Raw genomic sequence first — 27244 nt, forward strand, 5'->3', positions numbered from 1 at the left:
GTTGATACAATTAAAGCTAAGCAATAAATGACCGGTCATATGATCTCGTGTGGTACTAGAAAGAGTAAAGAGGGAGGAACTTAATCTCTTGTGATATAAAAACTGCAAGTCAATAGGAGGTCAGACCTATGGTCTCGTGTGATAATGATTAACCAATAGAAAGGGACATGATCGCTATTCATTGACAAGAAAACATGACATTCGCAATGAACTTTATTCAGGCTCCTCCGTTGAAGGCCTAGCTTGTACATTCATATCCGCGGAACTACTAGAACCTGTAATATTATTCATGGAAGCGAGGTCGTCTTGTCCTTTATTTCCATTTGCCTGAATCTGATTTGGTTCAGTGTTAGTGTCAGTTTTGCTTTGTCCCCTGCTGTCAGAATCTATGCTTGCTGCCTGGTCTTTTTGACAATCAGTTATGTCTTCTTTGGTGTCTCCTTTCGGTTTCTTATCATCACTTTCCAAAAACTTTTCCCATTTGGATAATCTCTCTTCCCGCTCAGCCTCAGATTCTTCAATTTCGAATTTGGTTCGTCCGTCCCATTGCTGTGCCATAACACGACGCTTTGAGAACCATCTGTGGTGAAGGGCGTTTATACAGCCATCAGCTTCCTCTGCCGTCTTGAAATACACCATCATCACGCCGTCTGGGTGGTTCTAAAATCAATAAAGCCAAATCTGGTAGTGATCATCTGAAGACATTTTATTATTAAGAGTTCCAAAAATTTTACGTGGTTTTAGACATACTGCGGCTAAACGGATAACTAATTGACTTAACTGGGCATGCACTTTTCATATCCAAAGAAAAATAGGGTTACGTATATAATTTGAACAGAGACATTTGGTCAAAGGAACGAGTAAAATTAACATGTTAATCACCAATGTTTGTCGATTGTCTCAATATCCGTTTACTATGTACACACGGTAATGTTTACTGGCGGAATACTATATGCACTTAAAGTATCTAATGTTATCTGATGGAGTTTCAAAAATATCTACATTATTCATCTTTTACTGACGGAGTTTCATAAATACCTACACTATTTAATTTTAATTGACGGAATATCGAAAATATTTTCACTATTAATTTTTACTGACGGATTTTCATAAATACCTACACTATTTAATTTTAATTGACGGAATATCGAAAATATTTTCACTATTAATTTTTACTGACGGAGTTTCATTAATAACTACTCTATTGAATTCTACAGACGGAATATCATAAAAACCTACACTAATTAACTTTTACTGACAAAATACAGCCCGTTTTTAATGTTTAATCATAGAGTACTATATGTAAAAACGATATACAATATTTACTGGTGATTATAGTCTGATGAATTCGGAGACAACACCCAATATTGATAACAAAGATCAAGATAATTCAACACATTTAGATAAAGACGTGAAATAAGACATTTGCAAAAAAATATGTTGATTTCGATTACGGCTTCTTATCTACTCACGTCAAATATTTTTACATTCTTCACTTCTCCAAATCTTCCACACTCTATCCTCACATCGTCCCTGAGATCATTAATTAAGGTAGGCTGTTCCTGTAAGTAGAAAAAAACCAATGGTTAAAGTGAGCTTAAGGTTAATTCCTTCTGTGGAGAAAGAACATCATTACTTAAGACTGACTTCTGTGAAGAAAGAGTGAAACAATCATCAAGGTTAGCTCCTGTACAGAGAGAAAAACAGTGTAACTTAAAACAGCGACATTCTTTAATGTTGGATTCTCCTGTACATAGATTTTTCAAAATGGACAGTGAATAATATTCCTAAGATGTACTGGTATTCTTATATTGAGCCGACCTGCAAAAAAGGACAACACTAATTCAAGCCCGCGGTCTCCAAGAAATACCCGCTTTACGAGGGTAAAGTGCATAACCTGTATTGAATGGTTATAATTCATCATCGACACATTTTATTACAAAAGAGATAAGTGGATAATACAATAAAATGTATTGATTGTTTATTGACTACTTTTAGTTATGTCATAAACATATCTATTAAAATAATTCTAATTAGATAAGAGAAATGTGGAAGGTTCCAAAGAAAAATTAGGAACTTCTTCATGGGCTGTTACAAATGTAGAATCTTCGGAAAGGTGTATTTACGTTTAAAAACTCCTTAATATAGGGCACTGTGTAGTAAACTTTTCAAAAAAATATAACATCATTATACAGTGACATCATTAATAAAAGGAAAGCTCATATAGAACCAGAGAAAAAACCGTTTCAATCACATCTAGTAGGTTATCACAAATACCACATAAAACAATGTCCTTAAGTTGTCAAGCTTTCCCAAAGGAGGTACACAACGACCTTACATTTACCGGTAAACATCTACCATTCCCTTCTCTGCAGATGCACATTCCACATGTGCCGGGAATATGACACGTATAAATAATAGTGGTACCCTCGTCTGTCTGTTGGGATTAGGGTGATCTGAGAGAAGGCAGCGTCACACTTGTTACCGAGTTACTCGAGATATCCCGAGATTTGTAACCTTAGTTATATCTGGGGTATCTTTCTTCCCGTGGTTTATACATGAAATTATGAATGAAATTGTCTTTAATGTATACACAAACAATGAATAATCTAAACCAGAACTTTGAACCGAAAGATAGTAATTAGGAATAAAACACCATTATACACAAATGCTAAGAAAAGGATTAGTTTATAACTGATGCAAAATGCAGACCAGTCTTCGAAATGTGTAGTATATTCTTATAATTTATGTGAAAAGCAGATCATTAATCATTGCCAAGAAGGGTTTTATATATGTCTACATCGGACACAGGTATGTACCGCTCTCGACATGTTAAGTGCAGCACACACGAATGAGGAAAAAATGGAATGGGCCGTTAAAACAAAATTCTATCTGGGGCATTGACTTTTCCAAGAAACACCGAGTGCGAGCGTTAATACACAGCTCTATATACAAAGCAATATCAAAGAAACGACTGGAGAGTAATATCTGAAGATTGTACAAAAGACACACGTGAATAGCATCTCGGAATACAAAGACTACAACAGTCAAGTGAACAGCACAGAGCGGCAAAAAACGTTGTATACAATGGCACTTTGAAAGAAACATGAACAGGAATATAGCTAGTTCTAAACTGCAGCTCAAATTCCAAGTGATGCCACGACTAGTGCAATGGTGACAACATGAATAATATTACCAAAAAAATGTCGAATATGACAAATATCGTATCACTTATGGGTGAAATAGCTTCCAATGAAACGCCGACCATAAAACTTTAACAATTGTCTACATCGACATTTCTCTATAAAACAAAACACACAACGAATGATAAAGTAATAAATAATACTCGCCAACGGGAATTATTACAAATGTTTCGTCATTCTTGGACTCTAGGTGTTGCTAAGGGCCTAAATTTTGAAGCTGTGGAGGCGACCAAAGAAGAAATATCTAACCCTAGACGATGGGGTGGTGCACTAGCCCCACAATAAAATTTTATATGTTTAATATATCAGATTAATTAGCTTGCTATCGAAAGGCCAAGAAAACAAAGCGTACAAACGCAGGATGAATCTTTGTAAGTGGTATGTACCGCATCAATTCCTTCTACGTAATTCACTATTACAGAAAACCAATACAACAATCAAATGTCATATAGCATTAACAGTTACTATAGTGTTGTATATGATATACAATAACATATTGTCATACACCATTTATCATTACTATAGCGTTATACTCCATATACAATCACCTGATGTCCACACCATTTAAAGATACTTGTATTTAGGAGCGGTTTGCTTGAGTTACTATGCATGCTTTAAAAATGCATTATTTTGAAACGATGCACCAATGTTGCAACAAAGGATTACATATTTTGTTTCCAGTGTTCGACACGTTATACAAACCTGAAATACAATAGAATGTAAAGAAATGTCAACATGAACAATACTTCAAACGACCGTTCCTGTGCAGTAATCTATCGCAATAGAGTTTAGATAAGAAACAGACATTTACCGTTTATACGTTTCAGTAACAGATGAAATCGTACCACCGGAATACCTATTAATATATACAATAAAAACCAGTTTTGTTTGATTCGGTTTGCGACACAACCCATCACTTAGCCTCCCGCTGCTTGCCGTTCTTCCATAAAACCAAACATCGCATGCTTGTGTGGACTTGTATTCACTTTCACGTCCCATGAAGCCAATTACAATTCTATCACGGCAAATTCCTTCACGTGAGTCTACATATCAATTTGCTAACAACCTCATGCGCATTCAGATGTGAAATGGATGCATTAATGTTTTAGGGGACACCAAAAATGCGAAAAGCTTGCGCAGCACTATGCCCCTGTAGGGATGGAAATGACAAAATTCCAGCATGCAAAATACCACGGCCTTTTTGCGACATCTTTCTTACATAAATCAAATAATTGAATTACCTTCTACCAGTATTGTGTAATTTGTTTTTTGAAATCGGACCCTTGGTAGCATTTGTCTTTGAGCAGACGACACGTGTAGCACCCCGACCTGACAGCCTCGTGCAGATGGCATACATACCTGGGATTACAAGCGCGAGCAATAATGGTTTTTTGAAGGAACCTGATCCTACCAATTATTGTGGATATTACATCTAGCCTCTTTTCCATTCATACATAATGGCTGACTTTTAACCAATTTTCTTGCAGTTTGCCCATGGAAATATTTTCCTTGACAGCGACATATCTTTCTCGACCTGTTCTCCGACTGGATCTCTATTTTGAAGTCTGCTCCCCATGTGGAGATTGTGTCGAAAAATCAGATTCGTGTTCTAAGTGAACAGTTAATTACTTCAATTACTCTTAACGTCCATAACAGCAAAGTTTTGAGTAACAATTAAGTTATGTAAAAAGAACACTGTCCGTGCACATTACATCCGTTTTCTGTTTAGTACACGCCTGATCCGAGAACTAAATGTTACTAGTACCCACCCAGTTACACCTTTTGTTTCCTTGGTAAAACTCCACCATCAAATATTAATATTACTCAATGGCACGTTCCACCTTATCTTGGTGCTTCCGTATCATACTCAGTTAGAATTCCTCGAATTTTTCTTTTACTTATTTCTTTCCTGATTTTTTTTTTTTTTTTTTTTTCGCCTTCCTCTCTGTTTTCATTTTGGATAGGAAAGAAACCAAGATGAAGAATCAGTTGAGGAATGACAAACGATCGTGCTCCAAATCGACTGAAACTTGTCAAACAATATGTTTATAATGTGCTGATAAACGTATCTTGCGACAATTCACACAATTAAAGTAGGTCAGAAACGAAATAATAAAAACGTCATATTTGATTTACCGAAATATCCCATCTCCTGCTAAACGTTAATGGACGGATATATTAACTTATTCATTGAAAGGAATACTAACATATTTCTTGAAAAGATACCATAATTCAGTTCTACATAATTAATTTCTACATAATTGAAAATAGCTCCAGTAATTAAATTTGAAAAAACATGTTATTGACAACAGGGTATCATAAAACTTACGGCTGCAAAGTTTGAGGGAAAATACTTTTGAAATGTGTATCACGCTGTTCATGTGCATATTCATGTATTATTGTTACTTACTGATTATATACATGGTCACGTGGCGTACGTGTATTATTTGTACATATTATCTATATATAGGGTCACGTGATGTACGTGTTATTGGTACTTATTGTGTATGTACATGGTCACATGATGTACGCGTTTTAATGGTACTTACTGTGTAAACACATGGTCACGTAATGTACGTGTAAATACATGGTCATGTGATGTACGTGTTATTGGTACTTACTGTGTTTATACATGGTCACGTGATGTAAGTGTTTTATTGGTACTTACTGTGTAAATACATGGTCATGTGATGTACGTGCTTTATTTGTACTTACTGTGTAAATACATGGTCACGTGATGTTTCATTGGTACTTACTGTGTAAATACATGGTCACGTGATGTACGTGCTTTATTTGTACTTACTGTGTAAATACATGGTCACGTGATGTACGTGCTTTATTTGTACTTACTGTGTAAATACATGGTCACGTGATGTACGTGTATTATTGGTACTTATTGTGTTTATACATGGTCACGTGATGTACGTGTATTATTGGTACTTACTGTGTAAATACATGGTCATGTGATGTACGTGTATTATTGGTACTACCATGTATATACGCGGTTACGTTATGTACATATATTTACAACGTGGACAAGTCACGGTAAAATAACAATTTATACAAGTTCCATCCAAAGGTTTACCATTTTTTTCAGTTTTACATCGCAACACAGAAGAACCACCGGTAAAGATTGCAATCCCCAGATGATCGCATGAATTAGAATTCCTTAGGATATCCGTGTATTTATCCTACCAATACGTCATACACTGACAGAATATGCACTCATCATACACTGACAGAATCTGCACTTATTATACACTGACAGAATCTGCACTTATTATACACGGACAGAACCTGCACTCATCATACACTGACAGAACCTGCACTTATTATACACTGACAGAACCTGCACTTATTATACACAAACAGAACCTGCACTTATTATACACTGACAGAATCTGCACTTATTATACACTGACAGAACCTGCACTTATTATACACTGACAGAACCTGCACTTATCATACACAAACAGAACCTGCACTTATTATACACTGACAGAACCTGCACTTATTATACACAAACAGAACCTGCACTTATTATACACTGACAGAACCTGCACTTATTATACACAAACAGAACCTGCACTTATTATACACTGACAGAACCTGCACTTATTATACACTGACAGAACCTGCACTTATTATACACAAACAGAACCTGCACTTATTATACACTGACAGAACCTGCACTTATTATACACTGACAGAACCTGCACTTATTATACACTGACAGAACCTGCACTTATTATACACTGACAGAACCTGCACTTATTATACACTGACAGAACATGCACTTATTATATACTGACAGAACCTGCACTTATTATACACTGACTGTATATCACATAAATAACTTCATACTATATATCAGATAAACTTAAACCATTATTATTATTTATGCGAATAATTTTGCGAATATTCCATGCTAACTCGCTGTGTTCTTTTTTTTTTTTTTTTTTTGTAAACCTATAGATAGGGTTTATTAAACTCTTTATATTGAACGTATCAATATCTTCATATATGTTACTAACAAGGCAATGTCAATACTTCTCAATAAATCAGATGTTTTACGCATTTCTCAGAAATCTAATACATGTATAATACTCGAGATAAAAACAGTTACTAAAAGACTTAAACTACCTTTTTCAACACAGGCGTTGGTAGTTTATCTGGGCGATGAATCTAAACTATTATCTTTAATCCTCTACATTACATGTGTACCATTATAAACAAGAAGTACCATAAAGTTCCCGACATCTCTACGACAAAGCCAAACTCCTACATTACCAAAACGCCGACCCACCTTTTGCAATTTTATGTCATTTTATCTCTGTAATTAAAAAATACATATTTGATTAAATAACAAATATAAGCACATTTCATGGTGCAATTTCAAAATCATTTGCACATAAGAGTTAATTCGATACACCCCGGAATTTTCTAATTTCTGTAAATTGTAACTTCCCCATCCCAAATTGGACAACTTTTCTGTCATTTTCGCCATGCCGTCGAGTATACACAATTAATTCAAAACTTCCCATAAGCATTTTTTACATATGACAACTTGCTTTGATGTGGCAGCAGCCAAATTTACAAAGTTTCACGGGAAAAATTGTCTCCCAATGGGGTCTAGGTAATTGTTGGGATGGGCACAGTAGTCAAGCGGCCTTCATCTCCTTAATTTACATCTGAGAAAAAATCTAAATTTAATAACTCCCTTTCTGGGTTTTAGTTAATTGTTATTGGGTCCCTTAAACATACCCTAACTAATAACAACGGTACAAATACACATATAGACAAATTATTTGGTTACAAAACCCCAAGCAGGACTGGTTATATTGGTGCAGGGGGTAATATCCTCAAGTAGCCTAATACAGTTGTGAAATTAAATCACAACTTGGGGTTAAGTAGCGATACACAGTAAATAATCACCTATTTAAATCTTACTTGTGATGTCTCATTACTATAAGCTCTGTTACAAGTAACCCCACAGACTTGAAAAGTCTCACTTTTTCTTTTTTCTCTGCGGACAGATTAAACAGCTCACTTCACCTCCACGGTTGCAAATCTACCTACAGCTTATGTGCAGTTAATAATTACACTTCGGGACTAGAGATAGTGCAAGCGGAGTTTTTCCCACACTAAAATCAGACTTAAAACTGTTCTAACCAGCTTTGGAATGATTAATTAGTTTTTAATGTTCATAGAAAAACAAAATATGTGCCATTCAGTATAATTTTCTTTAAAATGAAAATTCTTGTCCCTGACATTATAAACCATTATGTATGTTGATAGCCATTATAATTTATAACAAGCAAACTAGGCTTATCCCTTAACAATTTATATATTAACGAATCGTAACATTAATTTACGTGATATGATTTCTTACGTCGACTGTTATTAAAGTATGATTAAACGTGAATGTTTCGTGAACAGAATTAATGAAAACTATGTTGCTGATAATAGGATGCTTCATAAAAATTAATGCATAACGACGTAATTCCAGAATGGACCGAAAATATTGTAAAATGAGCCAGACACAGTACGTGAAAAATAAACACCGATATATATATAGAGATGTATGGGGAATGTCGAATTAAACATTGTAGTACATTAAAATGTTGAATGTAAGCGCTTTCCTCTATTGTGGGCCAACGGGTCAAATGGTTGATAATTTGAACATTTCATGAAATTTCATATAATACCTAATAAAAAACATATATCTATATATATATATATCATCTAAATATTAAGCAACATATAGTAATGCCACAATATGCTTTAGAATACTTAATATAACGAAGTAGACAAAACATCATCGTATTCGCTTCACATATATATAAATGTACCTATCGATTCTGTGAGCTGAATGGTGGAATGTTGTCGCGTTTCATGTTACAACATCCATAAAACGTAACCCCTAAAGAATACGGAGATAAGCTCTTATAACCTTTCTTTGTAATTCAGTTCTACAAACGTGACAATAGGGTCTCTGAAACCGAATAGAAAAGAATAGATTTATTTACCAATGTTTGTTTTTATTATGAAACTGTAGAGACTTACCTTACCTCAGACTTCAGTTCTTATTAACACGAATTCTGTTTTTTCATTAAAACTTAGTTTTTATAAGTTCTTTATAAAAAGGTACATTTGAAAAATAATAATAATAACGGTCGGTAAAATTGAAAATTTCATCTCTGTAAACTAACGTCACTTTCACTTCTTTCCTTTGGAACCTGTTTTTTTTTTTTTCTTTTTTTTTAGTTTTTATGACCCGATAGATTGTGCAGCTTTGACAACCGTACAGTTACTAAACAGTCTATATATATATATATATATATATATATATATACTACAACGAAACGAACAACGAAAAAAATAGAGTCATTCTTCGATACATTTGCCGACTTTCTATCAGTCATTGAAACGAAATGTAAATGTGTATTTATATATGTAATTGATATTTTAACAGTACATATAATATACTTACTCTATCAGTATTTGAATAATTTCAGTTACTATGTATTAAAGAAAATAGACAAAAATACATCAGATTCTGCCATTGTAAGTCTATAGACAGTCGGTATTGAATACAACACCACACAGGAATGTATACTGGCTGTTTTTATCCGATGTGTAACATCATACAGAAATGTTCACTAACTAACTGTGAAACCCTGTAAATGATACGCTTGTTACTTTCAGAGAATGTGAGACGAACATATAATGTTGAGTAGTTTGCACGGTGACAGTTTCGGAATCAGAGATTCTCTACGAGCGCAGTAGGGGGTCTCAATGAGGCGCACAGTAGATCATAATCAAGACTATCATTAACCTATTCCATCGAAAGAAATGTAAAAGATAGCAACAAACCCAAACCGAAAGTCAACATTTCAAATCTCCAATAATTAACAATATACACTTATTCAGTGCAATCAAATCCGATAATTTGAAATTTTGAACCACTTCTTTTTCACGAACTTAAAACATTAGAATAACTATACATATACTTGAAAACGATTTTAGAGGTTTTTGTGACAATGTAATGCATTGCCACATATAAGTAGTAGTTAATCCAGAATGCCTTACAGTAACACCAACACGTGTTTACTGTTAATATCATGTATCACCGAGACCTCAGCAGTGTTATTCCAATGAGAAGTGAACGGAAGTTTACCAACACTACATCGTACGGCGACAGATATTGCTTGAATCTACCTCAATGTCAGATAATACCCCCTTCAACCGCTCTCTTACCTCTGATGACTTGAAGACTAGTGTCGTCTATCCTCCTCGTTGTGCAGGTGGTGGTGTAACACACGCGCTAATGTTTTTTTATTACATCAGACGATCTTATATATTCTGTGTTTAATAGACAGCTGTATTGTCCTTGACCAGATGGGAAATCCTGGTCAACACGAGAAGTATCTTAACTACCATTGATACCGCTGGATTAGTTTATTCCTTGTTCCCATATTGAACCAGACAACGTTCACAACAAGAGATGCAATTGATACCTGTTAGTAACCGGTGGTCATAAAATATACAAACAGCTATTCATACAGAGGACACAAACAGTAAGATTTATTGAAAATTAGGTATACTTTTACTATCTTTTCTATATGATTTGTTTATCTTTAAGAGTCCTGTTCAAAAATTGCAAGACAAAGAGAGAACGAAATCAAATATGGGTTGTTAGAAAGTGCTCCCGGCAAACCAATATTATTATCGCATTTAATCATAATCCACACAAAATTGTCTGTGAGTCAAAAACTACTAACGAGTTCGTGATTAGAGAAGACGGAGGTCAGTAGATGTTAAAATTAATTCCAACACTAATTGGTTTGTGATCAGAGAAGTAATATTACGGACGTAATTATAAAAACATGATATTTTTTCGTAGCCAGATTTTGGTACTGCTTTATTTTTCCAATGCCGGTTCTGTTATCTTTTATAATATTTGTCAACATTTGTGAGTAAACATCAAATAAAGTCGGTTGAGACACTCAAATTCGTCTCCGTGAGATTGAATATGCTGTGGGAGGTAAGTAATTTGACCAACACAGCAATATGCAGGTTAGGGGTGTATTCATGTCGAGATGTTTCCCTTTGAAGTAAGTCAGGTACTTGACAAGGTCAATTTGTCACTGCTAGCGGTGCTGATCCGGGGCCACTTGACACAAGTAGCCTCCCCTGACGTAGAAATGCCATGCAGTTTAGAACGGTTCAGTTGATATGGGAAACTACAAGTCAATAATGTCATTCGCCTCTATCAAAAGCATTTCGCATTCTTAAAATATCTTAAAGCGGCCGTTTTGCTTTTAGTTTCACGACTTTACTTATTTTCAATCGCAGTTCTTAATTTAAGGTCATAACAATAAATAAAGCTGAATTGTGTTAAGAGTATAAGGTACAGAATCGAAAATACAACGTGTCGATTCATCATCAAATTAAGTTATTTCTCAGATTTGGTCGATGCCAGTCTTTTTCAAACTATGTTCCTCTTATGTATTTGAATTACCGATCGCTGCGTGCATTACATTATTAAATAGCTTATATAACTCAATCTATATTTCGTCCGAACATTTGGTCGGCGATGTTTCCGTTGAATTTACAGCATTTCAATGCAAAGATCGTTGGTATGAATTCCAGTAAAGAAATGTCCTGCGAAAGGATATGAGCTTTGATTCTTACAGGCTGTAAATATTAAGTGCACAAGACAAATGGTAAATTTCACAAAATATCTTATAAACACGAAATCTGTTGAGGAAGCAGAACTTACAAGTTATTTAATATTTATGTATATTTATGAACTCCCCAATAGTAATGAGGTAATAAACGACACCAGATTCGACTTTTAATTCAGTTTTAAACAATATTAGATTCGACTATTGATCAAGTTTTCAATCATTAAGGTTTTCTACGTGTGACGATGGGAATACTTTACGGTGTTAATCATGACAGGGTATGTTGATATCATCTGTAGGATACATTGATAACACTAATCATGTTGTTTAGGGAAATAAAATTTTCGCTGTTCACATTAACGTTCAGTTGGAACTTCGTTCTTGTGTGATGATAGTTGTCATATTTTTATACTGCTTAAAGCGCTTTTTAAAACTGAGTTTCACGTTTAAATATGATATTGAATTCGGAGAATTTCCTTCGATGCCGGAAATAAGTCGGACGTTGATATATCACCACGTATATAAAGCGGGTACATATAAAGAATGTGATAACACAGGTACATATAAAGAATATGATCCATTAATAACAGGTCTAGAATCTTGGTATATCACCACGTGTATAAAGCGGGTACATATAAAGAATGTGATAACAGGAAGTGTCCAGTAATAACAGGTCTAGAATCTTGGTATATCACCACGTGTATAAAGCGGGTACATATAAAGAATGTGATAACAGGAAGTGTCCAGTAATAACAGGTCTAGAATCTTGGTATATCACCACGTGTATAAAGCGGGTACATATAAAGAATGTGATAACAGGAAGTGTCCAGTAATAACAGGTCTAGAATCTTGGTATATGGTTACAGGACCAACACTTCAGTATACAATATATACAATGTATATTAATTTTCAGTGTCAACATAATTAACAGTATCAGCCCCTCAGTCTGTAATCAAACAGCTAAGTGATTACAATGTAATAGATGCTAGATGTTGGTTTTAGTTTATTTTTCATTATGATGGCATTATCATAGAATTTTTTTTAAAGATATGTAACTTTTAATGAAGTTTCCATTGAAAAAAAATGTTGGTAATATATGATAAGCACTGTAAAGAAACTACTTCTATCTTCAGAATTCTGGATTTGTCAACATTTCTTACAAAAATATTGCACTTCAAACCAGTGGTACACATACAAAAATGAATATCATGGTAAATTCATTCAATCATTGCAATAACTTAAAACCATAATTCCTATGAAGTTACTTTTTTTATATCATCAACTCCTGTTTCATTACTGCTATCCGTTAAACACTAACTTGCAGGTCTAAAGTGATACAAGAATATTTCAGTGAATCATGAGTGCCAAAATTGGTGATTCTGGCAGAGGAGGAGTCTTTTGGCATCACTGTCAGTCAAATCTATTTTGTCCCCTTTGTGTTTTATATGATTCCTGAGAGTAGGGATCATCAGATATTACCAAATTATGGTTGGAATTGCATTGACACAATGAATGTACATTTACACAGTGCTTCAGTAAATCATTTATAGTACAGTTGGAGTGTCACAGAATTTTGTTTTGATATCTAAGTGGTATGGTAAAAAATGAACAAACCAGAAACTGAAATAAAAAGATCCAAAACTGGGCAATCACTGTACAATCTTCAGCTCTTCAGCACACACAAATAATGAAGTCAGTCTTACTTAATCAATTTATGTCTCTTATATTATCATCACCTTTAATGTAAGCTCATCATGTTATGTAAAGTTCCAAGTTCACATTCAACAATGCTTGATTTTTTTAACATTTCAACATAATACAGTTCTGAGTTGTATCATTTTGAGTAGAATCTCAAAAGAGATCTGTATCTATTGATTTCAGGAACAGAACCTCAAAAAGATATGTAGCTACTAAATTTACTAACCAGAATCAAGAGATGTATACATTCTAACTTCAGGAACCAGAAAAAAAAGACAGCAATGTATACCATCGAATATAATGAACCAGAAGCCAGAAAGAGGTGTATACCTTCTACTTTCACGAACCAGAAGAAGGAAATATATGTATTCTTATTGATTTCACGAACTCAGGCCAAGAAAAAGATTATATTTACTAATTTCATGACTTAGAATCAAACTGAAAACACATCTGCTAATTGCGTAAATCAGAAAGTGATTTCTTCTTACTAATTGCTACACAAATACAATTAAGTCATATATTTATCTACCATTTACATTAACTAGAATCGCGACCTGAACTCTTCATGAACCAGAACAAAGAAAAAGATGCATACTAGCTAACTGCACAATCCTGAACCCTAGAGACATGCAACACTGCTAATTTCACAAACCAAAATGAAATGTGAAGCAATTTTGCACTACTTATTTCCTGTACCAAGAGTCAGAAAAAGATCCATACCTACAAAGTTCATTAAACAGAATCCAAAACAAAACATACACAATCTAATTTCACAAACAAGAATCCAGAGAGAGGTCCATAACTACTTAAAAAGAATATTTCACAAACAAAAATTGCAAGATTAAGAAATACAAAAGTGATTCATTTCCTGCTATTTCTTTTACAGACTCAAGGAAGAGATTTTTTTTTACATATTATTTCACCGACAAAAATCAACAAAGAAATATATTCTTGCTTTCACTAATTTCTCCAGCCAGATTCTAGAAGAGACAAATACTACCGGTATCTAATTTCATGAGCAACCGACCAAGTTAAGGATGTGGTAGGGATATATACCTGGCATATCAGTATCATAACACATGCTTATTTAAATCTGTGCTACCATCTTTATGGAGCAAACTCTGCCTAGTGAAATACTGAAACTGTACAAAGGGAAATAACCTTCATTAAGCATCCAACTAAAATGTCTTTGATCAAAAGGGAGACAATCCTCAGATCTACGTTTGTGATGATTTCAGTAACTAAAATTCATAGAAAATATCTTGAATTTATCATTAACTGGATATTCCATCTATCTTATTCCGAGTGTCAAGAGCCTTTTCTCTCAGTTTCTTAGTCTTAATATCTTTTATGATATAAGGCTGGATTATTTTTAGACACACAATCTTCTATAAACCTTTCAACAACTATGGTCTTCTATCAACACTTACCCCTGGATTCAGTATCTGATATCAGAAAAAAAAAGACATAAAATTTTTTCAGTTGTTTCATGATAACAGCATGGTACATAAGTACTTACTTCAAATTCACTTGGATCAAACATATTCTTCAAGACAACAACTTTTTCATTCTTTGGTCGCATGGGACCTTGTCCTAAGTCTTTTTTCTCTGGCCTCCAGTCAAACAATCTGTGTAATCAGTGAAAGGAAAAAGCCATTAAAATTTTCAACAATAGTGTCATGATAAAAAATCAAGTCACCTTAGGCAGTATGATCCTACTACTTCAACACAACTCCCCATCTTTATTTTGGGGGTTTAGTAATGTAAAACCTACATATATAACTTAAATCCTATCTAGATTTCAATAAGTTGATGTATCCTGCTTATCACATCAACATAATTACTGCTAGCTCAATATTCATTTCAAACATCTATTTAGCACTAATGCTAACTTCATCTCTAAGGCACTTATAGAGACATAAACTTTATTCATTTTACAACAATCGCGAAACAAGTTATTTCAACTTATACTAATCACTCTTGTTGGCCGGGATGTAAGCGTGCGAGGAGTCTTATTGTGCAAAGAAAACTGAGTACCCAGGGAAAACTCACATGGTCAGGCAGGTGACCCCTTACCTTTTCACGTCCATTCCAGGGATCGAACCCCGGATGGCTAGGTAAAAGGCAAGTGCGTTACCACTGCACCAACCGACCACCTAAGGCACTTATGAAAGATGACCATAAGAAAAAATTGGAAATTAAAATCAAATTCTGGATATCAAACAATCATTTAGTTCCTCTGTGATAAATATGATTAGTCATTTACTCAATCAAACTCTGAACTATATCATGCCTAAATTTCATAACTAACTTCAATTTGGCCAAATTTTCGGAGAAATTAATTGAAGCTGCAAGCGTAGAGAACACAGTTACATATATCCCTATGGGAAGACTAATTCATTTTCAATAAAGAGATACATTAAAACAATAACAAATATCTTAGGCAAATGTCCAGTTCTCCAGGTCTTTTTATATTTGTAATTTTTTTCAAGGTACTATCCTAAACTTGAGAGAAATTTTTGAACACCCTACAAAATTTATATTGTGAAGTTATTCCCTCTTCTCTAATACAATCACTGTTATGTGGTAAATCTCACTCACAGAGACATATGAAATTAACAAGAGATCCCAGCAGGATCCTAGAGCCCACCATTGTTTGATCTTTATATGCTTTTTGAAAGTTGGATCTTTTACCTTTTTTTCTCTTCTCTTCCCTGTTTTTGCTCTTAATGATAAGATATTTGAACATTTTTTTGCAGAAATAAATAATAACCTTAACTTGCCAGATCCAATATGGCCACCTGGAAGTCATTTTGTTTCTTATGATCATTTCCAAAAGCAAACGAGTACAAGGAGAGATAAAAGGGAACATACATATGAAATGTGAGAGATATCCATTCAGTACTTCTTCAGAAAGAGCAATTACAATCTTTACTAGACAAAATCCCAGATAGTTGCCTGTCGGCCATTTTTTTTTCTGCTCAGTCCCAAACTTAAACAGGCACAACTAGGGACATTAAGAACCCTTTACATGAAATTTGAGAAAGATCTATACAGTAGTTCTCACGTAATAGTGATAACAAACTTTCGAAGTCAAAATCTAACATGTCTGTCTGTCGGTTATTTTGTTTTTCCCAACAGTCTCAAAATCAAATTGACACAACTAGGGTCCAAGGGCAACCTACATATGAAATTTATGAAAGATCCATCAAGAACTTCTCAAGAAATATCAATAAAAATCTTTCAAATTCGAAATCCAAGATGGCCGCCTTTCAACTTTGTTTTCCTGATCAGACCCAAAATTAAATGGGCACAACTAAGGACATTGGGGAAACCTACATATGAAATTTGAGAGAGATCATTGAAAAAATCCAAGATGGCTGCCTGTCAATCATTTTGTTTTTTGGTCAGTCCCAACATCAAACGGGAACAACTAGAGACCAAGGGAAACTTACATATGTAATTTGAGAAAGATCCATCCAGGACTTCTCAAGAAATAGCAATAACAAAAATTGTTAACGGATGGACGCCTGAACAGACCACAGACCATGGACGCAGAGCAATCTGAATAGCCCACCATCATAAAAATGTATCTTTAAAAGGTAAAATATAAAAATGGCTTATAGATTTTGTATGCTACAGTTTTCCTTAAGCCAAGTGTTAATGTCATGAAAGTTCCAAGAACTTACAGTCATTTTGAAGTAAAGAATAGGTAAAGATATCTCATTTATCACAAGACAGTTAGCATTCATGATAAATTAGTTAATGAATAACAAAAAAAGGAACATGCATCTAATTGATATTTAAGAACCATAATTACATATCATAGTGAATGCAATAATAAAACAAAAGACAAAACTTGTTCTTACTTTTCCTGTTTTTCCTTGAACTTCCGTTTGTCTTTGTTGCTGAGTTTTTTTCTTCTTTTGCTGGGATCAAAATCACCTTTCATAGTGAACTTAGCCAGCTCAACTTTTATCTTGTGACCTCTTAATTCAGAGTCATCCAGAAACTTCCTTGCTAGTTCCACAGACTCCACCTTCACACAATAGAAAATCTTTGTTACTAACACATCTTAAAAAATGAATTAATGACCGTGGTTAGTAATTCAGTTATTTTTCTTAACTCCTACTAACACAGATATTGCCACCTATATCAAAATTGAAAACAATGCAATTATCTCCCTTTGTCCATTTTCCCTCAAACTGTATCAAAGGATTCAAGTGTTTAAGAAAAGTGGCTTTACACCTTAATATAATGTAATGGTCTTCTATTCACTTTGGATGCCTCAACCAGGTAGACCTTACCTTTATATAACAGCAACGTCCGTCACCTTTAGGATTTCCTTCATTGTCCCTGTACAGTTTGAGTTTTAGGCCACGGGTGACAGGGTCGGCCATTATGAGGCCGTACTTGCTCATCAATTCGCGATATTCCTCGTCAGTGATATCAAGTGGCAGCCCAGACACATATACGTTGGTGTTCTTTGTTTCATCAACCTCAAACCAGGATGGAGCTACAATTATCAGACAAAATATTTTATACAAATACATGTGTAGAAAAATTAAAATCAAGAAAAGTGAAGACAATGATATCAATTATTCAGTAAAGATAACAAACATTAATTTCAAAGAATATTATTGATTTTACAAAACAATAAACAAAATATGTACATAGGTATCTTCTCTTCAATGTTGAAATATCATGACAAAACATATACCATGATAAATCAAGCAGCAGTATATTTGTAAGACAGCCCTTGATTTCCACGACGGCAAGTTCTATTCAACCTTCAAAGTACTGATATAACCCTAACTCTAACAATGATCAGTTTAATGGTATTCAGAATCAATTTTGACAAGAATGAAACCTAAGGATATTGGAGAGTGAAGATTTATTAATTGATAGGAAAAACATTTTTTATTACGTTCTTCTGGTTTTTTTGGTTCTGCTGCCTTTTTTCTTTTCTTTCCCTTCTTATCCTGTTGAGTTTCATCTGCTGCCTTTTCTTCCGAGTTTTCTTGATTATAATAATCATAACCACAATATGCCACTGCTTCATCATGTCCATAGTAGTATGCGTAGTAATCAAAATATTTCTTCCTGTATTCATCACTGTTTTCATCTTCTGAATGATCACCACCTTCCTCTCCACTAACTTTCGCTTCTACACCTCCTGCAGCTTCTTCACCCTGGGCCCACTGATCCCCATAATATTTCTTACAATATTGCTCATACCACTCCTTGTACTCAAGGCTGTTGATGTCTGCTGGAGCGGCAGGGAAATCAGAAGTTACAGAGCCTGTCTCTGCAGAAGTGCCATAGCCCATCTGATATTTGGCAATGAAATCATCATCAATCTATAACCAGCAAAAATAAAGAAAAAAACAAATTCAGTCAACACATTAATGTATACATGCTTGTATCATCAATCAAACTTCATAGCTATCTCTATATAATCAGAAGTATTTCTGTTAGAAGTATTCATTAAGAAACATGTCATATTGTTAAAATACCTTTGGAAACCAGGCCTGTTTTTCCTCATTCCATTCATACTCAGTCCCATCATCATCAACCTTAGTCTTTCTTTTTTTCTGTTCTTCCTCTATCTTTTCCTGCACAAGCTGTGCCTCAAAATCAGATTCCTCCATTGGACAGCTAGTAAGGGTGTATTAGGTTTCCCTTAAATAGTAATTGAGAAATATTTAGTTAATAATAGAACACAGAATTTTATAATAATAATGTGCTGTTGATACCAAACTGCTTTAAAATGACAACAAATAGCTTCCTCGAGAGGAATACCTTAGGTCTCGTACATGCACATGTAACTTCAACATGAAATAGCGGTCACTTTTAATAGTACATTACAAGTTATGTTGCATTGTTTAAAATGTATGACAGATAAGAAAATTTTCGTTTTGATTTGACTCACAAGATTTCTCCGTCTAATCCTAAAGCACTATTTTTCAAGATTTTATTGGGAAGGACAAAAAAATAAATAACTGAATTCCATGTGTAGCAGTCAGTAAAGTTACAAATAGGTCAGGACTTTTGGCTTTAACATTCTGTAATCCTCACAAATACCTGAACTGGTTGTAGCACAGCTATTCACACCATAATATCTAATGAAGTTTTATTTTCCACTATAAACTTTCAAAAATATTATCGGTTATTTGAATCTCCAATTTTCTGCTGTTAGTTCGCTATTTCCAGTACCAACTCTCAACAGGTCTAGATAATGTCTGTAACGCACTTTGACGGTACGTAGTTACATATCCTTATAAATAACTAGGTTATCGGCATATTGTATTAGGTTATCGCATGACTATAGCATAACGTACGGTGCACGTTTTCCCCCCGAGTCAAAGGTTATAGTTCTAAGGATATTACATACTTGGCAAAGTAACAACAATAATTCCGGACGAAAATCAAATGTGGAATAGGTACTTAACGAATACATACAAAAATATATCGAGTACCTTCCCCTAATTCATAGAAAACACACACAAATCCAACTGCGGACAATTTCCCTTAGATTCTCTCAATTTTGGCGGCCATATTTCTTACAACTTCCGTAATTTAGTCGTGGTGTATGTCGCATATTTTCATACTCACAATTAAATTCAGAAGAAATATGAAAAAATTGCATGTAATTCAAAGAAAACAAGTTAGTTATTTTGTTTAGTCAACAATAAAGCCTTTATTTAATCTGAATGTTTGCTTCCTTTTTACGACACCCTGATCCACGGGAAGTAACTCCTACACACCTTATGCCCTGTTATTAAAAAAAAACTTGTGTATGCGATCGATCATCATGAAATATTTCGATAGATTCAGATTCAGATTAATTTGTTCCACTCATTCACGCGTGTAGCGTGAAACAAGAGGTCATTTTCCAAAGTAAGAATTGAAACATGGCTTGCAAATTAAGGTTTTGACTAATTACATAGTAATACATGTAAGCTTAAATTACAGCAAATGACCTTTCTCTAGAAATCTTATACATGTAAGTTATACAGACAATCAAAACCGGAAGCAGTGCATGGAGTAAACAAAGTTATTGTTACTCGTAATACAGGTAAACAATATTTTTTTTATATAACTCATATTTTATTCATTTTTTTCAAAGGACGTTCGCACATGACAGTAATACATAATGTACAGAAAAAAGATCATTCATTCCAGTTTTCCAAACATGCATAGATATTTTATATTAATCAGCCACATTCATATTAGTTATATCTATGTCATCGCCGCTGAGTGCCAACTTAAGCTTCGAGTTAACAAGACTGGTCACTTTTTCCTTGCATTCCTCAGCTGTCTCTTTCTCTGTCGGATCATCCAAACCGAAGATACGAACCGAATTTTTCCGCCCCTGTTGTTTAAGGTTGTTGTATCTACTGTTCGCTTCCTTATGTGCTTCCTGAAGTCCCATACATAGTTTCTAGGTTTCCAACAGTCTGTCGGAGTTCCTCATTTTCTTTCTCGAGTTGAAATATTCTCCCTTCATACTTATCCAACAGTTCACGATTCTCCTTCCGAATATCCTCCTTTAGTCTAGCAAACTTCTCCTCCGTCGTATCTGTGATATGTTCTATCTTTTTGTCTATTTCGGTTTTTGTCACAATAATGGAGATCATCGCTGTAATTTCCTCTAATCTTTCCTCTGTCGTCTTAACGGCACTCGAACTACAACTTCTTGCTCCCTCTTTACCCATGGTCAGATCAAAGTCAATAGTGGTGGTAAAACATAGGTACAGTCTGGCCTGTACAGGTGAAAACCACACAGGTACTAGAAATAAGTATGTCGCTGAACAGTTGTCACACGGTAGAGCATAATTCAGTGTTTGTTTTCCAAAGGTTCTAAAAGTCGCTTTTTGATGCAAGAAAGACAAACATTCCAAGGTAGCAATGGTCCCAAACACATTAAACACAGACTGGCCGAAAACCAAGATAGATAACGTCTTCAGTATTAAAAAAAAAGACATAATTTTCTGGAGCAAAAAAATTGGTGGATATGTCCAGTCCGTGTGACCAGGTAAACATTATTGATAGATCTCTTAAAAGCAAGTTCAACTTTCTAGGAATCTAAATCTATTTTAATATTTGTTTTATATTTCGTAAGATTTTAACAAATCATCATCATCATCATCATCATCATCATCATCATCATCATCTTCTTCTTCTTCTTCTTCTTCTTCTTCTTCTTCTTCTTCTTTTTCTTCTAGAAAACAATACATCAACATGATCAGAAGGTTATTTAGTGGTTACATTGGTAACACTTGTTTTTCACAATTTGAAAAGGCGGTTCTTATATGTTTAACCAGTTTTCTTTATTGAAATCAGAATCTTCTCACCCACCGTTTTCTTTTCTCTTTGCCATTTAGAGTTTTCGTTCTGTTAATTAACAAATAATAAAATGCTTTAGAACAGTTTTTAAGCAATGTTGACTTGTCCTAATAGACTAAACTCGGAGGGTAAAGTTGTAAACACTAAATATTCAAATACTTGATCCTAATCGAAAGAACATCCACATCATGCAGTTTGATTGTAGTTAGGAGATGCCAAATCGGGACCTTTCGGCTGCTTCCGTGTAAGAGACGATGTATTTCTCGTTCACGGAAAGTGACGAAAGTGACGAAAGTGATAAAATCTCCCGAATATTAAACCGGAAACCAGGTACATCAAACATGCTCTAATCTTGAATGGTTAAAATGTAATTTTTCAACCTTTTCTTCAAAATACGTTTCAAACTATTAACGTATATGTTTGTTAAATTTATTTGACATATTTAAGACTTCTAGTATGATTTCATTTCCACATGAAGGTTAGAAAACGTATTTTGTCGGTCAATACATTTTTTAATCTATTCAATTGGTCGACAGTCCTCATTGCGTGCTGTGATAACTTCCGGTTAAAGTTGATCGTATGGGAAGCTTTGGCTTGTTGGTTTTGAATTATCATACACAATACCATGCTCCCACCGACATGCTTACAGAATATTGATTCCAATTTAAGATGGATGAAACGAGGGCAAAATATGAACAAAAAATAAAGAGAAAAAGACCTCTCAAAAAGTACATTGATAACAAAACCAAATATAACGAGTCTACCAAACACGACGGCCTTAAATGAGAACCATGTTTGTAACAATGAAGCCAAAACGCCTACATTGTATTTACGAGCATCACCTATATATCGCACAGAGATATCCTGAATACTTCCCATTGAGATCATGATGATGACCAAAACACTTTATATTTAATAATAACTTAGTAACCATAGCTACGTAGACGTAAACATAGACTTAAGTAAACCATACACAATGGGTATTTATATCTGTGTAATCAGAACTCTCTGTCCCAGTACTATTGTTTGTCAGTATATGCACTCGATACACTAAGAAAGCACAGTGTCCACAATCTCCTTTTTATCCACGTAAACCTGAACCTGAAGCACAACTCGATACTGATTCTAAACGACTGACCTTGATCTTGGTATATATATGTAAAAAAAAAAAACAAGAATTATTCTACAAATAGTTCGAGGTCAAATCTTAGAATGACTCAACTATTGTACCACATTACTTCTAAAATAAATTTGTCATAACCAGAGAAGGATAACGTTACTCTGATTTATTCTGAATAAGGGGTATGATGGAGTAGAAGATGGACATCCAAATCTTCTCAACAAAGTATGCTGACAGAAATGGCACCTTCCACTTGACAATGGTCACTACATTTACAAAAAGAGCTAGTACATGAAATTTTTCGACCGAGGAGTCGATTAACCTAAAAAACATTAAAGAAAGTGACATACACAGAAGACCCCATTCTTACTTAATCTGTCTTTGCAATTTTCTGACCATTCTCTATAAATATTAGGGAGTGCCACAAGAACGAACACAAACCTCTTTCACCTGAGATCAGTTTGAGATAACTGGCTCACGAAAACCTCGGCGAGGGGATGAGGAGGTACATAACTCCAAAATTCAATTGATTTCTTAATCAACAATATTGATTGGTTTCAAAAGAACAGTGACCAGTGACTCAGAAATCTAATATCATAGTATTGACCACATTGCCTCTGTAGCATTATCTGCCGACTAACTGAATCAAACATCTTTCAAAATACATGACTAGATTACTAATACAATACAGATATTTGGTGAAATATTCCTCAATGGTTGATCCTTCAGTGGGTTGTCAGAGAAATTATCCTGCGCGGGATAGGGGATTATCTCCAGGATTGTAAATCGATGGAAGGTTTTATTTTCTCCTTATCAAATATACTTATGTTATAATTGGAGAGAAGTGAGTTTTTTGTCTCTCATGCTAAATCTTACTCTTTCCCACTAGATACTTGTAACTTCCTCTCCACTAGGTATATCTCCGTCAGTACATGTCTTCCTCTTTCCCACTAGATACTTGTAACATCCTCTCCACTAGGTATATCTCCGCCAGTAGATGTCTTCCTCTTTCCCACTAGATACATGTAACTTCCTCTCCACTAGGTATATCTCAGCAGTAGATAACTTTTTTTCCATTAGGTATCTTCCAAGACGAGGCGTCTGCCTGTCTTTTTTACGTTGTATCTTCCTCACTGCCACTAGGTGTCTTCTCCACGGTAATGCGTCTACCTGTCTTTCAAGTAGTATCTTCCTTCCCACCATAGGTGTCATCATCTCTTTCACTATGTAGTTATCTTCCAGTCTATGCATCATGGTGATTCTGAAACTTTAGCTATTCTCTGTGTCGACAGGATGAAGTTAAGCTTCAGTCTCTAGAGAGTCGGGTTAGTCGTTTTGAAGATAAATTGACATGGGCCGAAGACGCCTCCCCTGAGGTTTCTCTTGTTACATTTTGCCATTTCGATGAATCCGGGATGATATTTAATCCTCGGAGTGCTGGAGAATATCGAAACTCTAAGAGATCGACCTGGTAAATTTGTCTCTTATTTATGTCCTTTACACTCAGAAGTTGCAATATTTTGAATTCTTTTAGAAAGACAACCAATACTAGTGAACCTAATAAGACTTCTGAATGAGACCCAAACATAAGACAAACATGGACTGTCCAAGGGCCAGAGGACGACGAACGGAAGATTGATATCCACTAATCCCGATTATCATTCTTTTTTTTAATATCAGCAGTAGTAACAATTTACGTTATATACTACAGAATATGCCTCTCACTTAAAAACATGTTATATGTAGTGTAAAATCTTACTGATGATTCACACTGTAATTGTCGCCTTGCTAAAGACGATTGATTTCACAAGCTGTAACGTACACCAACAGCTATTATAGTCATTCTATAGGAAATTAGATCAGCGTTTTTTGAAGTCCCTTTTCAAAGATTTCATTTTCATATACTCAGACATAAATTTATGACAGAAAAAAGTTTTTTTAATCACTGTTCCAAATATACTTTTCGCTAATCTATCATTTTTTATTATTTATTGTCAAATTACTTTCATGTAAGGATAAAATGTACACAAGAAGATTATATAAGTACGTAGGTGACCTCCTTCTTATTTTTTTTGGCTGTTAAAACCTGCTTAACAAGTAAGTATCTTACTATCTATAGCCTGTGTAAAAGGCAAGTGGGAAGTACCCAGGTGTATATTTAATCCATACCTCGCTGCCTCAAGCATGGTCAACTTCCAGTTTTGAACCTTACAGAATCACATCAAGACATTTAAGTAGATGAGAGTCTGTTCTGATATAATTTTTTGACATATCATATTGTATACTATTGGGTTACTACACCAATTTCGTTGTTAGAATGCTACAGTGTACGAGGATGCGTACAGGTGTACCTGGTTTTTGTACACGGTGTAAGGTGAGAAGGGTGGTGTAAGGCAATGATACAACAGTTGATACGTAAGTATGTTCTAGAAGACAATGGAGCTACCGAAGCACGCCCATAGCCGCCGAACCCTAACCGTGAGAGGTGAAGAATGGTGTACTGCTTGGCAGGATCTGTAAACATTCAAGTGATAATATCAAGCAGCAGGTCCACCTTAACATCAGTACACATGTAAGACCAACAGGTAAAAATATACCTGTGATTTTGGAGTTCGAGGTATATATTTGTTTGTCATTCATCTGGACTAATGTAGTGAGAAAGACCTTGTGGCCATCCTAATACTAGTGTGTTACTCTACATGGACATCGTCGGACTGTTGTGGACATACGTGTACCCAACTGATCTAGACTGAACTGTGCTCGGGTAATTGGCTGAAGAAGCAACATAATGTCATCATGTACAATACGATGCGCATGCCCGAACAGTGAGGCAAGTAAAACTTAACTTAACTTCTTGCAGTGGGATGGATCACCCTTCCCGAGAGTGTCCTGCTCCGTTGTGTGATGTGGAAGTTGATTCTCCGTGTTGTGGTTATTTCTCTGTGGAAGAAAGTTCTCTTTCTTAACTTATAACGTTGTCAAATTAATGCATGGATTTACTTATTTGTATGATGTGAGTACATGATTCGTTAACAATGACGTTGCATATATTTGCTTTCACGATTTTTCAGATATATTCATCCACAACAAAACGGTTCTATTTATGGTGAATTCTTCATTAATCTGAACGAAACCCAAGCTATCATCTATCCTGATTACACAGATAATCATGGCTACATCAACATTACCATCATCAATGCACAATAAGTTCTTCCGGAACCAATTGTTGGATAAACCGGAAGTGATCTCGGAATTCTTACCCAACATAGTGATAAATGCAATTTGTCCAACGTATGACGGGAACGCGATCTGTGGAAGCAAGTTTGGAAACAAGTTGATAGTGTACGGTCCAAATGGTGACACGTTGAAGTTCATCGGCTCTAGAATACTGGAAACTATTTCCGGTATTTCTATGTCACCTCTGGATCATTGTTTATGGTTGTGTGTGAATGAGGATTGCAGTGTGGTGAAGATGGACCATGATGGCGACATGACTATACAGTTCCACACCGACCAGAACCCTTGGTGTCTCTGTGTCACTAGAGAGAACAGGGTGGCTGTAGGCTTTGTAGACTCTGTGGCTACGTATTCAATGGAAGGCAAGAAAATAAAGGAAATATTCAAAGACAAATCCGGTAAAAAGATTGTGAGTCAACCCCAGCGAATAACGGAGTGCCCCATCACTCACGACCTCGCTGTGCTGGACAAAGGCTGGAATCTACTGGCCAAGGACAAACCTTACATTGTTGTACTAGACCGGAACTTACACCTCAAGTTCCGGTATAACGGGACTATGGTTGCGCCTGGTATGAAAGCTAGTTCTTCACCATCTTTTCAACCTCGTGACGTCATTTACGACATGGATGGTCAACTTCTTATCGCGAATAAGAACAAGAATTCTATAGATGTGGTCGACGAGAAGGGTGAATACATAAGGACATTGATAACTGACGAGTGGAAACCGGTATCGCTAGGCTTACAACAGGATAATACCCTGTGGGCCGTTTTTAGGAATAGTAGCAAATGTCGGATTAAACTACTAAGGTACACGGAACCGGTATAGGGCAACATGTACGTACATCGCCCGGCTCTGAAATCACGTGATAGTTCAGTATATGTATTAAATCACTATATATACTTTTATTTGTCAGCATACTACTGTTTAACAATATGTACATATATAA

General features: G+C 35.0%; 1 protein-coding gene across 2 annotated transcripts; it reads right to left on the reverse strand.

The window, feature by feature from the left end:
• Positions 1 to 195: 195 nt before the first annotated feature.
• On the reverse strand, positions 196 to 20140 carry LOC132563625 (HIV Tat-specific factor 1-like). 2 transcript variants are annotated; one of them, XM_060228365.1, is made up of 8 exons: positions 20071 to 20140; positions 19108 to 19273; positions 18519 to 18951; positions 17899 to 18107; positions 17461 to 17630; positions 15111 to 15219; positions 1473 to 1562; positions 196 to 660 (listed from the first exon to the last, which is right to left on the reverse strand). In XM_060228365.1, exons 2-8 carry the CDS (start codon positions 19240 to 19242, stop codon positions 214 to 216), a joined length of 1593 nt encoding a protein of 530 aa, XP_060084348.1. In that variant the 5' UTR covers positions 19243 to 19273; positions 20071 to 20140; the 3' UTR covers positions 196 to 213. The 2 variants fall into 2 exon arrangements, with proteins under 2 accessions (XP_060084348.1, XP_060084349.1); XM_060228366.1 differs by having other exon boundaries at positions 20054 to 20139.
• Between the last annotated feature and the right edge of the window lie 7104 nt (positions 20141 to 27244).

The sequence above is a fragment of the Ylistrum balloti genome, unplaced genomic scaffold (assembly GCF_031769215.1).
Source record: "Ylistrum balloti isolate Yb309-2 unplaced genomic scaffold, AGI_CSIRO_Ybal_v1 Utg371804, whole genome shotgun sequence".
NCBI classification, from domain to species: Eukaryota; Metazoa; Mollusca; class Bivalvia; order Pectinida; family Pectinidae; genus Ylistrum; species Ylistrum balloti.

Excerpts from the sequence above, each read along its gene's own strand:
- LOC132563625 (XM_060228365.1), bottom strand. The coding sequence starts at position 19,242 with ATGGAGGAATCTGATTTTGAGGCACAGCTTGTGCAGGAAAAGATAGAG. Across the intron at positions 15,220-17,460 it reads TTCAAGGAAAAACAGGAAAA|ATTGTTTGACTGGAGGCCAG; the intron begins GTAAGAACAAGT and ends CTGATTACACAG. Across the intron at positions 1,563-15,110 it reads TTGATCCAAGTGAATTTGAA|GAACAGCCTACCTTAATTAA; the intron begins GTAAGTACTTAT and ends TTCTACTTACAG.